At 56.3% G+C, this 18,276-nt stretch overlaps 1 protein-coding gene and 1 pseudogene across 1 annotated transcript; both read left to right on the top strand.

The window, feature by feature from the left end:
* LOC132232332 (mastin-like) lies at positions 1–2,603 on the top strand. The gene is made up of 5 exons (XM_059691818.1): positions 1–162; positions 346–526; positions 768–1,039; positions 1,923–2,059; positions 2,145–2,603. The coding sequence occupies exons 1-5, from the start codon at positions 102–104 to the stop codon at positions 2,307–2,309; spliced, it is 816 nt and encodes a 271-aa protein (XP_059547801.1). The 5' UTR covers positions 1–101; the 3' UTR covers positions 2,310–2,603.
* A 4,144-nt stretch (positions 2,604–6,747) lies between these two features.
* LOC132232563 (mastin-like) lies at positions 6,748–14,993 on the top strand (annotated as a pseudogene).
* Positions 14,994–18,276: the final 3,283 nt, after the last annotated feature.

The raw sequence follows: 18,276 nt of genomic DNA, 5'->3' as shown, positions 1-18,276 counted from the left end.
TGGTGAGGACACTGCTCAAAGCCCCATCCTCTCCCTTCCCAGGCTGTGTCCCTGCCCCACATCTCCTCACTGGCTCTCCTCCCTGCCCTTTCCCCCTGCAGATGCTGTGGCTGCTGGTCCTGACTCTCCCCTGTCTAGGGGGCTCCGTACCTGTGACCTCAGGTGGGTCCTGACCCCCAAGCCTGGCTTTTCTCCTAACCCCTGACTGACCTGTCAGAGGCCACCCCTGGGATGGGGTGGCGATCCCCCTCTGAGGGTGGCTCTGGGAAGGAGGGAAGATGGGGCCATGCTGAGTGCCAGGCAGCGGTGCCTGGGTCCCTGATGGCTCCTCCTCTGTTTCCCCAGATCCTGGCCCAGGGACTGAGCTGGTGGGCATCATGGGGGGGCATGCTGCTGCCGATGGGAAGTGGCCGTGGCAGGTGGGCCTGTGGGTCAGGAATCAAACAAGTTCCCAGTGGATTTTCAATTGTGGAGGCTCCCTCATCCATCCCCAGTGGGTGCTGACCGCTGCCCACTGCATTCCAGGGTAAGTCTGACTCTGCCAGCACCCGGTGGGCGGGGGGGGGGGGTGGCGGGGGTGGACAATGTCGGGAGGCATGTGATGTGTTTTGGGGGCAGATGCTGGGCTGAGTGGCTGCAGACCCCCCACCAGGATTCAGCTTCCTGGCGCTCCCCTTGCCCACCACAGAGGGGAGGTCTCTGGGCTCTGAGGGGCTGGCCCACTCCCTGCCACAGCCTCTCAGAAGCGTTTGCCCTTCTGTCCCCAGGAGAAACCCAGAGACTCGGCACATTAAGGTCCAACTAGGACGACTGAGACCCTCATACAGTGACAGTGTGCAGGTGGCCAGGATCATCCGCCACCCCAAGTACAGGCTTGAAATGGGAGTATCAGGTGGGGCGGATGTGGCACTTCTCAAACTGGAGGCCCCCGTGCAGCCATCTAACCTCGTCAGGTGGATCCGCCTCCCGCCAGCCTCCCTCTCATTCCCCCCAGGCACACGGTGCTGGGTGACTGGCTGGGGCCACATTGCTCCTGGAGGTGAGAACCAGGTGACATGTGGGAGTGGGAGGAGGAGACTGAGGGCGACGCAGGGGGCGGGCCAGGCTTTACAGAGGAGGCTCAGGTGGGTTCTGAGCTGGGGTCCCTCCGGGGTCTCCCTTGGGTGTAGGAGGCAGACAGCTCGAGAGGAGTCTGTTAAGGAGCAGAGACCAAAGAAGCAAGAGTGAGGCATGGCCATGGGCATCTTTAAAAAAAAATATCACCCAGAAATATTTCTTCCATTGATTTTTAGAGAGAGTGGAAGGGAGGGGGAGAGAGAAACATCGATGTGAGAGACATAGCTATTAATTGTCTTCCCAACTGGGGCTGGGGATTGAACCTGCAACCCAGGTACTTGCCCTTGACCAAGAATCACACCTGGGACCCTTCAGGCCAGTGCTCTCACTACTGGAAACACTGGCCAGGGTGCCATGGGCATTTCTCTCCCTCACTCTGTACCAGGCCCTGTGTCTCCCCTTCCGGGGTCCCCGTTCTCCCCGAGTCTCGATAGTGAGATGGAGGACGAGGAGAGAGAACTTCAGTGACGTGCTCAAGGATTCACTATTAAATGGACAAAGTCAAATTTGACAGTAGGGCCGCTGACTCTGCATTTCTTGGGGAAAGCACTTGGTCTGATATTTCCCAATAAAAATTATTTGAGGATAAAAATATATTTCCCTCTTTCTTTTTGGAGCTTGGTGCCCACAGTGTCAGCCTAGAGATTATCAGCCCATTGGCCTCGAGTGAACCCAGACAGTTGGGGTCTTGGGTGACTCCCAGGGTCCCCCTGGGGGCACTGAGGCTCAGCGTGTGGTTCTAGAAGCTGCGGCCTGTGACTGTACGTCCCCTCAGGACCACAGGCTCACTGAGCTTCTTCTCACAGTGCCGCTGCCACCGCCCCAAAATCTGCAGGAGGTGGAGGTCCCCATCGTGGCGGATGAGATCTGTCGGCAGCAATATGGCAATGTTCTCAAGGACGACATGCTGTGTGCTGGGAGCGAAGGCCGGGTTGCCTGCCCGGTGAGACCCCCAGATTGTGGCCTCCGTCCGTTGCTGCTGCCTTCAGGGGCCTTGAGTACTGACCACCTGTCTCCTCTTCCCACAGGGTGACTCTGGGGGCCCCTTGGTCTGTAAATGGAGGGGCTCCTGGGTCCAGGTAGGCGTGGTGAGTTTCGGGCCCAAGTACTGTGTTCCCAACGTTCCTACTGTCTATGCCCGAGTGACATCCTTCTTGCCTTGGATCCGTGGTCATATTCGTTCCTCTTCTTGAGCCCGGGGCCGGGCAAGGATGCTGCCCATGAAATGAAGACAGGCCCACAGGGTGTCTGGGGGACCCTCCCTGCTCCCTCCCAGTGCCAGCTCTTCATTGCACCTAGCGCCTCCTCCACCCCCACCCCCCACCCCCACCACCTGCTCTGAGATCCTCCTGCCTCAGCACCTCCATCAGCCTCTCTCCCCTGACAGGCAAATGGGAGAGGTGGGATGTGCTCTGAAGTCCGCGGGCACTGCAGGACTCCTGCCTCCTCCCCACCCTCTGGAGCTCATTAAACTGCATGAAAAACTGCTCTGGACTCAGTACACTTACCTGTGGGCGCGGCCAAGGCGGCCAGTGGGGGGTCTGGCTGCTGGGGGAGCCCAGGCTCTGGGAGGTGGACCAGGTGGGATGGGCAGCTATGGCTGCAACTGGAAGAGGGCGACCTGGCGGCTCTCTTGGCTGGGGTGGAGGGGAGTCTGCTGCCCGGGGCTGGAGGCCACAGCCCGGAGGGCCGCCCCCAGAGGGTGAAGACCGTCCCTCTTCCTCCTTCAGTCGCAGTCAGTGTGTCATGGAGGCTTTAAAGATCTGGATGTGGCTGCATGCAAACAGGAGGTGCTGTGTTTCCATGGTCACCGCTGCTCCCTCTGACCCGGGGGCGCTGAATCCCCATTTTCCAATGTGATCAGCTCCTGGGACCAAATGAAGTGCAGCCTCATTTCCACCAGATCCTCAGTCTCCCATCCGGAGCTTCTCCAGAGCAGGGCGGAGTTGCAGGGGCCCAGGACCCGCCAGTCCCCCTCTTACCCGTCCCCTCCCACCCCCGCCTCTCGCTCCCCCAGCTCCCAGGGTCCTGGTTGGTTGGAGGCGGCAGAGAGGAGGGTGGAGAGGGGACCCCCATCCCCCCGGAGGCCGCTGTCCTGGCGCTGGCGCCCCTGCTGTAGACGCACCGCGGTGCACCGCCCCTCAGGCCTGCAGAGCCCCTCCTTTCTCCCCGGGGGTGGGCGGGGCTCCCAGCGGACAGAGGAGCTTCAGTTTCAAATCCAGGAAGTGAGAAGGGGCTGTGGAGCCCCCCCTGCCCCAGGCAGTGACGTGCACTTCCTGCTGGAGAAGGATTTGGGGGGCATGGCTGGTGCCCGGCTGGGGTGGGTCCCGCACCTGCAGGTTGGGGCCAGGACCCAGGAGGGCCTGTGGAGCCCAAGGCGGCCTGTGCTGTGGGTGAGGGGGCTCCATACCCTGCAGCGACAGGCTGGGCACCAGTCTGATTCTACAATGGGGTGGCGGCCTCCCAGACCTTTCAGTGCCAGGACCCCTGCCCCCGAGGCCAGGGTGGAAAGCCCTCCTCTCTCACTGTGTCCCGGTCCTTAGGGGAGGCCTGGACTCCGAGTTAGGGAGAGTGGAACCTGCAGGGTGGGCGGATCAGGAGCTGAGTCCCCCATGTGCCCGGGACTGAAGTCTGGGTTCCTGGCAGCCAGGAGCTCTCCAGGAAAGCCTTTTCCTGGGAAAATGAAGCCAGAGACTCAGCTGGAAGGGACCACCGGGCAGGTGGCCCCCCTTGGAGATCTGCTCTGCCCAGGGAGGAAGGAGGGGTGACACAGCACAGCCTGGCCCTGTGCCCTCGCCCTTGGGTTCCAGGCACAGGTTCTGCCTAAGTGACTGCCTGTCCACGGGGCCCTGTGAGGGCGGCTGCCAGGTGGTCCACACACATCCAGGTCCCCCTCTGCCCGCCAGGAGGGTGTGGGCTGCCTGTCTTGGCATTGGGCTCTGGAGGACTGTGAGTCTTTGCAGGGCTTTCCTCCCTGGGTGAGGGTGTAGTCAGACTTTAGTGTTTCCAGGAGTAAGATTGAGGGTCTGAGTCACTCAGAGGCCAGCGCTCCCAAGGGAGGGAGAAGGACCTAGAACTTGGTGTTGGAGGGAAGGCTGGAGTGAGACACACCTGGGCCTGGGGCTGTCTGCAGGCATGGCCATGGGGTGGTCCCACAGGGCTCTCTCTCCACAGATTGGCTCAGGGCGGCTGCCCCCTCCCACCACCCCATTCATCTGGCCTGGAATCACCACCCTAGCACAGCTTTCTGGGCTCAGCTCTAAGGCAAGGTGGGCGGAGCCAGATGCCTGGATGGAGATGGAGGGCCTGTTGCCTCAGGTCTCTGAAATCTGTTCTGACTGAGCCCTGGGCCAGCAGAGGTCGATGACACTGAGCCAGCAGGGCTGTGCCCCCCAATAGAGACCCCTGCAGGCCAGGTCAGTGCCCATGGGGACCCTGGGGAGGGCCCACAGGCGTTGGCCTCTTCCCCTTGTCTGAGGGGAGAGAGGCACCTTCAGGGCTTGGAATGGAGACTCCATGCAGGGCCATGCCCTTCCAGGTGGACATCACACCTCAGTCACCACCAGGCTCTCCCCCTGTGTGGGTCCTGGGGTCCCAGTGACAGCCCTCAACTGGGGAGTGTGGGCTTAAAACAACACACATGCATCCTCTCACCGGCTGGAGGCCAGAAGCCCGCAATCAAATAGTTCTGGGGCCACAGCTACTCCCAGGTACCTGCCTCCTGCAGCTGCTGGTGGTGCTGGGACCCTTGGTTGGGGAGGAACCCCTGGACCTCCACCCCGTCCCCCACACCCCTCTGTGCTCTCCGCATCCTCACCTCTTCCTACAGGGAACCATCATTGGATTTAGGGCCTCCCCCCTCCACTCTGACCCCATCTGAACTGGTTGCATCTGCACTGATTCCTAAAGCAGGTCAGGTTCTGAGGGACCGCACTGGTCCACACTGACCCCCTCACTGGTGAGACTACAGGCCACCAGGCTGTGTGCTCCTGAGAGGGGAGCGCGCCCCTGAGGAGGCAGGGCCTGGCCACAGGAAATCTTTAGGATTCCCACAGCCCAGCACTCCGGGGCCCCATCAAAACAACAGGCCAGTGACGGCCTCTGCCCCTCTCAGGGAAGCAGCGTGCTCCCACCTCACAGTGCCCTCCAGCCCGTGACGCCGGCCCCACAACAGGCTGCCGGCTCTGAGTGGTCCCAGCGCTGGACAGGGCTCTGCTGCAGGTCCAGCTGCACTGCCTCACAGGTCCTAGCAGACACGATGGTGTTAAAAGTATTGGTGATGGACAAGCCCCGCGGGGGGCAGGACAACGCAGGCCATGCAGCCTGCACTGAGGAACATTCCTGAGATGTGAGTGACAGCTGGTGTCTGGGCTCATTGAGCTCCTTGTGTCTGGAGTCCAGGGAGCAAGACGTGCCACCATCTTGGTGGGACAATGACACTGAGCACCGGGCAGAGGCAGGGCTGCTGTGTCACAATGGGGGGCAGGGAAGGTGAGGGCCCTTCGGTGTCCCTTGCCACCCCCTCGTCAATGGGATGGCAGGTGGACACGTGCAGCCACCCGGCCTGAGAAGTCCCTGTGACCAGAGCTCAGCCCCTCAGGGATGGGGGTCTGGGTCGTGCTACCAGGTAAGTCCCAGAGTCACGGTTAGTAGCAAAGGGTGGGACCCAGGTGGACAGTGGAGGGGCCCTGTCGGCCTCAGTTGTACCCTGAGCCTCTGCTTCCCAGTTTCCTGGGCAAGGACTCTTCCATGGTCCTGTGGCCGCTTCCTCAGCACATGAGGCAGAAGGCGGTGGCCGCTTCCGGACACAGAGGCGGGCCAGGTCCCCCTTCAGGGCAGGACTTGATGGCAGCGTCTGGGAGGCCTGGCAGTTGCTCTGGCTGCCTTGGCCCAGCAGTGCAGGGAGAGGCAGGGGCTGGCACTGTGTCCCAGTGGGGGCCGTGGCCTGGGTCTCCCTGTGGGCTGGTCAAGGTGTCATCAGCCTGCATTGTGCTCCAGCCTCGCCCTCTGCCCATCTCTGCTCTGTCCACCTGCCTCCCGGGTGCCTCTCCCTGACTTGTACCCTCAAGAAAGCCCATCTCGGTGCAGCTTCTGAGGAGCACCCTGCAGGGGGCAGTGTGCAGGGCCTCAGCTGGTGGCAGTGAGGTGGCCACAGGCCACGTGCCAGGCAGATGGCATGCTCTATTCAGATGGTGGCGAGCTCCCCGCTGCCTCACAGGGTTCAGCGGATTCAGGGGCTGCCCTGTGGCTCCAGGGGCTCAGCAGCAGCTCTGGGGTTTTGCCTCCCTGAGCCCGCCTGCCTGGGCCCAGCTCTCCGTGGCTTCTTCCAGCAAAACTGCACCCTCCTGGCAGCTCTCCTTGCTCAGGCCGCCGGCCTGGCTGTGCTTTGTGGCTGAGATCCGTGCAGCCAGAGATGGCTGCTGCCCAGGAACAGCAGGTGGCAGGTCGGGGGAGGCAGTGCCAGGGCCCAGCAGCAGCTCCTTGCCACCTGCTGACTGACCCTGGGGCAGGCCTGAGAGAGGAGCAGCTCTCTCTGCCCATGGCCCTGCCAGGAGGCCCCTAACTGCCCTTCCTGTGCCAGGGGATGAAGGGGTGCAGAGAGGTTCCCAAGGAGGGTCCCTCCAGGTGAGGATGCCGCTGCTCAGGCCCCGGCTTCTCCATCCCCACACGGGGACCCTGGCCCCTGGTGTTCTCACCCAGCCCCTGCCATCCCCACAGATGCCGTGGCTGCTGTTCCTGAGCCTCCCAGGCCTGGGGGGCTCCGTGCCCTCGTTCCCAGGTGAGTCCTGACTCCCTGTCCCCATCTTCTGCTCAGGCTGCCCAGGCCCCTCAGCGTCAACTCAGGTGGGCCTCCTTGGTTCGCCCTGGCAGAGACTGAGTGCGAGGGGCCCTGCTGGGTCTCTGATGGCGTCCCCTGTGTTCCCAGGTCCCCGCTCAGGGAGGCAGCAGGGTGGCCCCGTGGGGGCGCACAGTGCCCCCTCTGGGCGATGGCCTTGGCAGGTCAGCGTCCGAAGGTACAATAAGGAGCTGGAGCTGTGGCAGCACCTCTGTGGGGGCTCCCTCATCCACCACCAGTGGGTGCTGACTGCCGCCCACTGCACCCAGCGGTGAGCCACACAGCCCGAGCCCCCTGGCAGGGGTGGGGGTGGGAAACTCACAGAGGGCTGATGGGAGGGGGGCTGTGGGCAGGGCCCGTGGCCTCGGGGAAAGACACAGTTAGTGCAGCCCCATGCTGCTGTGCCCAGACTGGCCCTGCCCCGGAGGCGCCTCTGAGAGGCTCCTGGTCCCTCTCCCCAGGGAGGACTGGGAGGCCTATGGCCTCAGGGTTCAAGTTGGGCGGCTGAGACTCTATGACCATGACACACTGACAAATGTGACTAAGATCGTCCGCCACCCCAAGTTCAACCAGAGCCTGTCTGCCGAGGGGGGCGCGGACGTGGCCCTGCTGAAACTGGAGGCCCCTGTGACGCTCTCTGAGCGCATCGGCCTGGTCCCCCTCCCTCCTGCCTCGCTGAGGGTCCCTGAGAGGACGATGTGCTGGGTGACCGGCTGGGGTTACAGCAGCCTCGGAGGTAAGGCTCAGGGAGCCCTGCTGGGCGTGTGGACACAGGGCAGCCCGCTGGGCGTGTGGACACAGGGCAGCCCGCTGGGCGTGTGGACACAGGGCAGCCCGCTGGGCGTGTGGACACAGGGCAGCCCCCTGGGCGTGTGGACACAGGGCAGCCCGCTGGGCGTGTGGACACAGGGCAGCCCGCTGGGCGTGTGGACACAGGGCAGCCCGCTGGGCGTGTGGACACAGGGCAGCCCGCTGGGCGTGTGGACACAGGGCAGCCCGCTGGGCGTTTGGACACAGGGCAGCCCCCTGGGCTTGTGGACACAGGGCAGCCCGCTGGGCATGTGGACACAGGGCAGCCCGCTGGGCGTGTGGACACAGGGCAGCCCGCAGGGCTTGTGGACACAGGGAAGCCCGCTGGGCGTGTGGACACAGGGCTGCCCGCTGGGCGTGTGGACACAGGGCAGCTCGCTGGGCGTGTGGACACAGGGCAGCCTGCTGGGCGTGTGGACACAGGGCAGCCCGCTGGGTGTGTGGACACAGGGCAGCCCGCTGGGTGTGTGGCTGTGGCTTTGTGACAACACTTTATTCTCTGCAATTTGGGGGAATCCTCCACCTTATCCTTGTGGCAACATGTGCATAACATTATACATGACATTGGTCAGTGCGCGGTTCAGTGGCCTTCAGCACATTCACCGTGTTGTGCAGCCTCAGCACCACCATCTCCAGAACTTCTCATCCTCACACATGAAGCCTGGTCTCCATGACACGGTCACTCCCCCTCCCCAGGCTCTGCCAAGCACGGGGCTACTTTCCTCTTGTATGCATTTACCTGTTCTGGACGTTTCATGTAAATGTGAGTCATGCAACGTGTGGCTTCCGCGTGTTTGCCGTCTTTCACGTAGCATGACGCTGTCAGGCCCAGCTGTGCTGTAACCTGTGTCAGAACTGCATTGCTTTTTGTGGCCGAGGAACCTCCCACTGGGTGGGGGGAGCATTTTGTCGTCCTTCCTGAACACGACAGACCGTCTCCACCTTTTGGCTGTTGTGAGTCACGCTGCTGTGACCTGTGTGTTCAGGCACCGCCAGGGAACCTGTTCTCAAGTCGTTAAAACATTTTCGATAACAGTTTCTATTTAATATTATTTTGTATTAGTTTCAGGCGTACAGCATTGTGGTTAGACAACCATATACTTTACAAAATGTCCCACCTCCCAATATTTCTATCCAGCACCATCCATAGCTATGGCAATATTATTGACTATATTTCTTAATCTGTACTTCACATTCCCTGTGACTGTTTTGTAGCTACCAATTCGTACGTTTTAATCCCTCCCATTTTTCACTCAGGACCCCAGCCTTCTCCCCTTTGGCAACCATCAGTCTGTTCCCGTATCTATGAGCCTGTTTCTCTTTAGTTTGTTTATTTTGTTCTTTAGTTTCCACATATGGGTGAAATCATATGCTATTTGTCTTTCTCTGACTGACTTATTTCACTGAGCATAATGGTAAGGTTTCCTTTTTATGGCTGAGTAATATTCCATTGTACATACAGGATGCGGCAAAAGTAAGTTTATAGTTGTTCATTCGGAAAATAATACAATAATTAGTAAATAATAATACAAGAAGAAACTCTGTATTTTGCCTACTCATAACCATAAGCCTACTTTTGCTCCATCTTCTTTGTACCACCATGTTTTTATCACTTGTCTATTGATGGGCACTCGGGCTGCTTCCACATCTTGGCAATTGTACATACGCTGCAATGAACATCGGGGTGCATATGTTCTTCCCAATTATGTTTTGGGTTTCTTCAGATGTACATGCAGAAGTGGAATGGTGGGGTCATAAGGCAGTTCCATTTTTAGTTTTTTGAGGAACCTCCACACTGTCTCCCACAGGGCTGCACCAGTCTGCATTCCCACCAGCAGCGCGTGAGGGCTCCCCCTCCTCCACATCTTCACCAAAACTTGTTGCTTGTTGATGTAGTGATGACAGCCATTCTGACAGGTGGGAGGTGATATCTCATTTTGGTTTTAGTTTGCATTTCTTTAATGATTTGTGACATTGGGCATCTTTTCATGTCTGTTGGCTTTCTGTATGTCCTTCTTTTGCTATTTATATCTTATTTTCTACAATTTAATTTATTGTGATGACTTTGGTTAACAGGATTATAGAGGTTTTCAGTGTGCAGTTCTATGGTACATCTTCTGTATCTTGCATTGTGTGCCCATCACCCAAGGTCACATCTTCTGTCACCTGTATTGACCCCTTTACCCTTTCCTTCCACCCCACACCCTGTCCTCTGGTAACCACCATACTGTTATCTGTATCTATGAGTTTTGGTTTATTTCTTTTTCTTGTTTGTTCATTTGCTGCTTTCAGTTTTATATTCCATATGTGAGTGAAATCATATGGTTTTTACCTTTTTCTGTCTGACTTATTTAATTTGCATGATATTCTCAAGATCCATCCATGTTGTCCTAAATGGCTGTATGTCAGGTTTTCTGATGGCTGAGGAGTATTCCATTGTAAACTTGTATCACACCTTTATCCAATCATCTAGCAAAGAACACTTCCACTCTTTCCATCTTGGCCACTGCAAACAATGCTGCAGTGAACGTAGTGGTATATACATATATATTTAAATATATTTTTATTGATTTCAGAGAGGAAGGGAGAGGGATAAAGAGAAAGAAATATGAATGATGACAGAGAATCAATGATAGGCTGCCTCTTGCATGCCCCCTACTGGGGATCAAGTCTACAACTCAGGCATGTGCCCTTGACTGGAATTGAACTTGGAACCCTTCATTCCCCAGGCTGACACTCTAGCCCAGCTGTGGCCAAACTTTTTTTTTTTTTTAATATATTTTATTGATTTTTTACAGAGAGGAAGGGAGAGAGAGATAGAGAGTTAGAAACATCGATGAGCGAGAAACATCGATCAGCTGCCTCCTGCACATCTCCTACTGGGGATGTGCCCGCAACCAAGGTACATGTCCTTGACTGGAATCGAACCTGGGACCTTTCAGTCCGCAGGCCGACGCTCTATCCACTGAGCCAAACCGGTTTTGGCTGTGGGCAAACTTTTTGACTCGAGGGCCACAATGGGTTCTTAAACTGGACCGGAGGGCTGGAACAAAAACATGGATGGAGTGTTTGTGTGAACTAATATAAATTCAAAGTAAACATCATTACATATAAGGGTACGGGCTTTTTTATTTTTAGTTCTATTCATTTCAAAAGGGCCAGATCCGGCCCGCGGGCCGTAGTTTGCCCATGGCTGCTCTAGCCGCTGAGCCAGACCAGCTAGGACAAAAGAGAGCCTTGCTGGGTAAAGTAGTCTTGGTTGTAGAGTCTTGCTCTTTATCACTTTAAATATCTTGTGTCAGTCTCTTCTGCCTGAAAAATTTCTGTTGAGAAATTGGTCTTATGAGACCTCACTTGTCAGTAACTGTCTTTCTCTTACTGATTTTAAGATTCTCTCTTGGTCTTTAGCCTCTGCCATTTTAATTATTATGTGTCTTGGTGTGGGCTCTTTGGGTTCATCTTGTTTGGGACTCTCTGTTCTTCCTGGGCTTGTATGTTTTTTTCTTCACCAGGTTGGGCAAGTTTTAAATCATTATTTCTTCAAATAGGTTCTCACCCCTTGCTCTCTCTCTTCTTCTGGTGCCCCTATGGTGCAAACGTCATGCTTTCTGTTGTTCCAGAGCAGCGGTTGCCAAGCTTTTGGACCTCACAGAGCACCAGTGGCCCGTGGACCACCAGTTGGTGACCGCTGTCCCAGAGGTCCCTTAAACTATCCTAATTTAAAAATCTTTTTTTCTTTTCGCTACTCTGATTAGGTAATTTCGGCTACCTTGTCATTTAAACTGCTGACTTGATTTTGTGTTTTATCTAACCTGCTATTCATTCCTTCTAGTGTAGTCATTTCAGATCTCATATTTTTCATTTCTGACTGTTTTCTATTATGGTTTCTAGTCCTTTCTTTATGCTTACTGTCTCATAATTGCAGTCCTCACTGAGCTCATCCACCCTTCCCCTACGTTCCTTGAGCATCCTTAGGACCATTGTTTTGAACTCTGTATCTGGTACATTGCTTGTTTCCATTGCATTTAGTTCTTTTTCTGGGGGTTTCTCCTATTGTTTCATTTGGGGCATGCTTCTTTGTCTCCCCATTGTGGCCGCCTCTCTGTATTTGTTTCTCTGTGTCAGGTACATCTGCTATGTCCCGAGTCTTGGTAGGGTGGCTTTTTGGAGTACATGTCCTGTGGAGCTCAGTGGAGCAGTCTCCCTGACTCCCTAAGCTGGGTACCCCAGGAATGTCCTTGGTGTGGGTTCGGGGAACCCTGCTGTTGTAGTTGAGTCCTGATTGTTGTTGGCCTGTGGTAGGTAGGGTTGGTCCTCAAGCTGACTGACTGAGTATTGACCCCGATCACACTGTATGAGCTGCTGTGAGTAGGCTGACCCCATGAAGCAGAATTTACCCCAGCAGGGTCTGTGCCTACAGAGATCTCCCTTTGAGTGTGCCGCTTGTGGAACTAATTGGTTGTACTCCAATGTGGGCTCGTTCTGGGGCCTCCAGGGAGGCACTGTGGTGCAGGTCAAGGTCAGACACTGCCTGTGACCAATCCTGGGCTGCCTGTTAGACGCTACAACATGATCCACCGTTGGTGGCTCCCTCTGCTAGGCCTGGGTGCACGTGGGAGGGGCCAAGCTGCATACTGAGGTGATTCCCAGCAATACCAAACCTGAATCAGGACACAAAAGGCCCAAAGCACCCCAAAATCTGCCTCTGCCTGCCAGTTGCCATTAGGCCCAGCCACTGATAGAGCCTCCAGCTAAGCTAGGTGCCCAAAAATGTATGTCCCTTGTGTGGTGAGGTGAGCCCTGCTGTGGTAGTTGAGTTTCATGAGGTAGATTCTCAATGAGTCATTGGGTTGGAGCGAGTGGTGTTCATCAGGTTGATATAGATTCAAACTCAGCGCCAGTGCTGGGTCTGACATCACTCAATAAAAGTCTCAGGGCACACCAAGGCCAGACACCACCACCACCCACCACCCACCTGAGGTCTTCAAATCTTTGCAGTGGGGTCGGGTTTCAGGGAGTCGTCAGGGTGAGGCCAGTAGAGTTCATCAGGATCACACAGATTAGGATTTGGCAGTGAGGAGGGAGGGCTCTGCACAGTGGAGCTAGTCCGGTGCCTGAGGAAAATGGCCGTCGCCTCAGGGACACACAACTCTGTCTCTCCCTGTGTGTCTCCAACAGCCCTGGTGTCTGCTCAGACCTCCTCCAGAGCTTCTGAGAAAGACTGTGTGGGCCCAGGCTGGTTGCAGCCTGCAGACTCCCCTGCAGGGCATGAGCTTGGTCGGGCGAGCCATCTGGCAGCCTGGAGTGGGGGGGAGGTACGTTCATGCCCCCAGGCTGATGCCCTATTGAGGGGATGTTCAACTCAGGAAAGATGGCATCCGTGGGCATGTGGGAGAGGACTCAGCCCTGGACAATGAAGGCTGCCCCTCCAGCCCTCTCCCCAAAGTCATACAACCAATCTCTCCATGTATGACTCCTGTCAACTCTGGGTCATGTTGCTCTGCTGGAGCCCAGTCAGGTTGAGTACCTGCCATAGAGATGTTTGTGCACTGGCCCTTTAAAAGGGCGTCTGGGTGCCTAGCAGTCCCCTGTCTCACTCTGGCAAGTGCAGTCCCCACGGATGGTCACAGCCAGCTGTTGTGTAGCTCCTCTTCCAGGCACTGGTGTTCCAGGCTGGGAGCTCAGGATGGGGTGGAGACCCCTCCCTTCTCAGAGGGGACCTTTGCAGCTGAGGTGTCCCTCCTAACTCTCAATGCAGCCCTTTCTGTGTCTCCACCCTCCCTGCCCGTCTCCATGTGGCTTCTTCCATGTGTCCTTAATGAGGAGACCTCTTTTCAGCCAGTCTTCAGTTGGTTATTCAGGTTGAGTGTCTATAATTTTGTTGTGATTCTGATTTGGTCCTGGGAGGATGTGAATGTACCTTCCACCTACTCTGTCACCATCTTGGATGCCTGTTTTCAGTGCTTTGGGGTACAGACTAGGCGTGGAAGTTCTGGGCGATGTGCTAATTCTACATTTGGTTACTAGAGGGGGGATTTCCTGTTGAGCCTAAATGTGTGCAGAGCTGGGGTTCCATGATCAAATTCAGGGACACTAAGGACACAGGTGTTTGCTCTGCCAGGCGACAGGCCCTCCGGAATCTGCCTGGATCCTGCCCTCGCACCGTGGGGGTGGACGGACCTTGATTGTCCTCCTGAGGATGAGCCAGTCTGGGAGAGTGAGGCAGGTCCCTAAATCAGAATGAAACCCCAACCCATCAGCGCAGAAGTGTTTCCTTCCTGCTGTGATGCATTTCTCTTGGATGAGCCCTGATCCCTTGCTTTTCAAGGAGAACAATCCTGGGAAAACACTCTCAGGCCCGTGGAGCCCAGACTGTGGGTGATGAAGTGCTGAGTCCTAGAACTGAATGGGTGTACTGGATGCTGGGAGCTCAATCCCAGGCCAGGTTTAGCTGTTCGACCCCCAAGAGTCAGGGCCCAGAAGGACTGGAAACAGTACCTTGTTGTTGGGAAGGAGCAGAAGCCTGGACCAGCCCTGGTTCTCAACCAGCCCCTCCCCACAGCTCCTCGGCTCTGGCCCTACCAGCTGCAGTAGGTGATGGTTCCCATGGTGGGGAACAGGGTCTGTTACCAGCGCTACCAGAACTCTTCCACCAACACTGGCCAGATCATCAGCGATGACATGCTGTGCGCTGGGAGTGAGGGCCAGGACTCCTGCCAGGTGAGCCCCCCCTGCCCCGTCCTCTGTCCTCCGTCCCCTCCTGACCCCGGGGAATCGGGACTCAGAAGCTCCATGCAGTGGCCCGTGTGGAGATGATCACTGAGTCCTGCCTCTCCCCACAGGGTGACTCCGGGGGGCCCTGGTGTGCAGCTGGGAAGGCACCTGGGTCCAGGTAGGGATCGTGAGCTGGGGATACAGCTGTGGTCATCGCGACTTCCCTGGGGTGTATGCCCGGGTGATGAGCTTCATTTCTTGGATCCGGAAGTATGTCCCTCCGCCCCCTGGATCCTAGATGAGGCCAGGCAGGGTTCCCATGATGGGGAGACCCTCAATCTTCCTTGTTGACACCCCTGTTCTTTCCCAATTCCAGCCTCATCCTCCCACCTCACCCTTCCTCTCACCCTCCGCATTGTCAAGAGCCTCCTGCCCTCTGGGTCTCCTCCTGTCCTGACTTTGGGGTGCCAGACACAGGATATGCTCCGCAGGCTGGTGCTCTCACAGTAGGGGGGCCAGGACAAGGGGCCTGGGCCCATGGCCTCCTGCTCACCCCCTGATTCCTATTAAACTTGGAAAAGCCACTCCAAGCCGTGGCTGAGATGGTGGCATGGACTTATCATGACGGTGACAGAGGGTGCAGTGGGGTCTCCCTGAGAGTCCCCGGGTCCCAGATCTCCGTGTTCGGGTGTGAGGAGGTTTCCAGGGCTCAGTTCCCTGTGATGGCATTTCTGGGAGTTCATGCGGGTTATGCTTGTCCCAGTGTCCCTCCCTCCACCCCTCCACTTCCTCTTCCTGTCTTCCTTCCCTCCATCCTTCCTCTGCTTATTTTCCTTTTCTGCTCTTCTATGTTCTTCTCTCTCTCTTGTTTTATACTTGTGTCTTCTTAGTTCTCTTCCCTCTTCTCCTTCCTCCCTCCCTTAATTATCCTTGATCACATGTGCCCAGCATGGACAAGATCTCGGGGGCAAGGAGTCCCTGAGTGGGTTCCTGGGCCCCTGCAACCCACAGGGAGGTGAGGACAGACATAAACACAGCACTGCAGTGAGTGTGGGACACGGTGTGGAGGTGAGTGCTGAACCCAGAGCTGGGGTGACACAGGACGTGTCCATCCAGCCTGGACCTGCCAGGAGGGTTTGATGGGGCTGAGCTGCCAGGCCCAGCTCATGAAGCATGAGCAACGGTCGGCATTAGGGGGAAGGGGCTCCGGGCAGAGGGACAGAGGTGGTGGGGACAGAGGAGACGGAGACAGAGGTGGTGGGGACAGAGGTGGTGGGGACAGAGGAGACGGGGACAGAGGTGGTGGGGACAGAGGAGACGGGGACAGAGGAGGTGGGGACAGAGGAGGTGGGGACAGAGGAGACGGGGACAGAGGAGACGGGGACAGAGGTGGTGGGGACAGAGGAGACGGGGACAGAGGAGGTGGGGACAGAGGAGACGGGGACAGAGGAGGTGGGGACAGAGTTGGTAGGGACAGAGGTGGTGGGGACAGAGGCTTGAACTTGGAAGGGATTTGGGGGGTGGAGGACCATTGACAAAATGAGCTTGAATGTTGGCTTGGTTGGTTTTCAACATCAGCATCTCAGTAACAGAGGAATCATGAAAATCCCCTAAAACATGAAAGTGCTTCTTATTTGATGGTTTGAGAGCCTCCAACTTCAGAGGCTCATTAGAGATTTAGATCCCCTTGTTAGGAATGTAAAAACCTGTCGGGAAAAATGAAAACTTTGTATTTGTACATAAATATCTGAAAGCTTTCTAGAATCAAAGAAAAATTTGAACCTTCAGTAGAAAGTGCCCTGTGAAAATTCAGCAGAATAAACACAAATAAATTCTCACCTAAACCCATTTTAGTGAAACTGCACAATGTCCACATGAAAAGCCCGCAGAGACGAGTGAGAGTTTAACCTAAAGGAAATGACGTCAGACACAGGGGATTGCTGATGAGCAACAGGAGGTGGAAGGAGAACCTAGAGCAATTCCTTGGAAGTGGTGAGGAAACATCACCATCAACATAAAATTTTATTCCCAGATAAACTGTCACACAATATTGAGGAAAAAATAGTGATATTACAAAACAGAAGACACGAAGAGTGTCTTATCACCCGCAGGCACTCATTAACAGAACTATTTAAGGATTTATTCCGGGAAGAAGAAATACTAATTCGGAGGAATGGTGTGGGACACAGGAAACAAAGCATTAATGGGAAACACACTGCATGGCATTCTCCAGACACTCCTGAGTGGCCATAAGCATTGATGGGCCTCCTTCACAATCAGAGGAAAACTGAGGGAAATAAAGGACAGGCAGTGTCACACTCACCAGATTGGAGTAAATGAAAAAGTGCAATAAAACCACATGTTTGCAAAGATGTTGAGAAATGAGCAACTCATATGTGGAATCTAAAACAGAACAAAGCAAATGAACAAAGAAAACAGAAACAGACCCATAGATACAGAGAACAAGTGGGTGGTGCCCAAGGGAAGAGGGTTGAGGGGTGGGGATAAAATTAATAAGGAAAAAGACACAAAGCTGTCATGATGTCTATATTTATGACGTGGTGTGTATCTGCAAATAATTTTAAAAAGAAGAGGGGGCCCTGGCTAGTTTGGCTCATTGGTTGAGGTGTCGGACTGCAGAGCGAAGAGGCCTGTGTTTGATTCCCAGTCAAGGGCATGTGCTTGGGTTGCAGGTTTGATCCCCAGCCCCGGGTTTGGGTGCCTGCAGGAGGCAACCAATTGATATGCCTCTCACATTGATGCATTTTTCTCTCCTCTCTCTACCCGTCCCTTCCACTCTCTCTAAAACTCAATGGAAAAAAATACCCTCGGTTGAGGATTAAGAAAAAAGATAAGAAGAGGGGATGCTGAGATAAGGTGCACGTGGGCATTCAGGCCGGCAGCTGCGTGTGGGAGGGAGGGGGGCAGTGCCCTGCACTCCTGCTCTGAACAGGAGTCCTTCGGGCCTCAGGCCGCCATTGGGGGTCCCAGGGTGCGGGTCTGAGTGACAGGAATGGATGCACAGAGTGAGGGTGGGGCTGAGTGGGCATCAGGCTCAGGATCAAAGCCGGGGCTGTGATGAGGATATCTGAGCCCTGATAGGGGAAGGCTGAGGGCAGGTGGGCAAGGGCACAGCTTCTGTTACCTAACAGCCCCATTTTGCAACACTGCAGTGGAGGCTGGGCCAGCGAGGGCGGGTGGGGGTGCTGTGGGGGCAGCAATGTGCCAGCGTCCACGGGTCCTCACGTGTCACAATGGAGGTGTTGGACCCGGGGCGGCGATGGCTCCTGGAGGCCCTCATTCATGGCACCGGCTGTCGCATTTGGGCCCCACCAACCACGGGACACCTGTGACCACACTGACAATGACACTGACCTCACTCACTCTGCCCGACGGCTCAGAGGGACACAGGACACAGCGCAGCTCTGTGTCCACAGGACGGCCTTGCTCCTCACCGAGGGCAGCGCCTGTGACCGGCTTCCAGCTCCGCAGTGCCCTCTGGCTGGGGCTCTGACGAAGGCCCCCAACTTCTGTGCGCTGCTCCCTGGAGCCTCTCCTGGTGGCTGTCCTCCCACAGCCAGGCCCTCTGTCCTAGACCCGGGTGCCAGCCTGTGACACCCAGGCTGTCGGGGCTCTACCTCCACTGTCCCCTCCTGCCTCCTGCTTGCTCTCCACTGTCCACTCTCCCTCCCCCGGGAGACCCAGGCCCCCTGGTCCCCACCGTGTTCTAATGGGCGGGCACCTTGACTGGCACCACCTGGGCTCCCTAGGCTTTGCCTGCTGGGCTCCTACTGCACAGG

This window comes from Myotis daubentonii, chromosome 4, assembly GCF_963259705.1.
Source record: "Myotis daubentonii chromosome 4, mMyoDau2.1, whole genome shotgun sequence".
Classification (NCBI taxonomy): domain Eukaryota; kingdom Metazoa; phylum Chordata; class Mammalia; order Chiroptera; family Vespertilionidae; genus Myotis; species Myotis daubentonii.
This window is presented reverse-complemented; position numbering and strand designations above follow the sequence as displayed.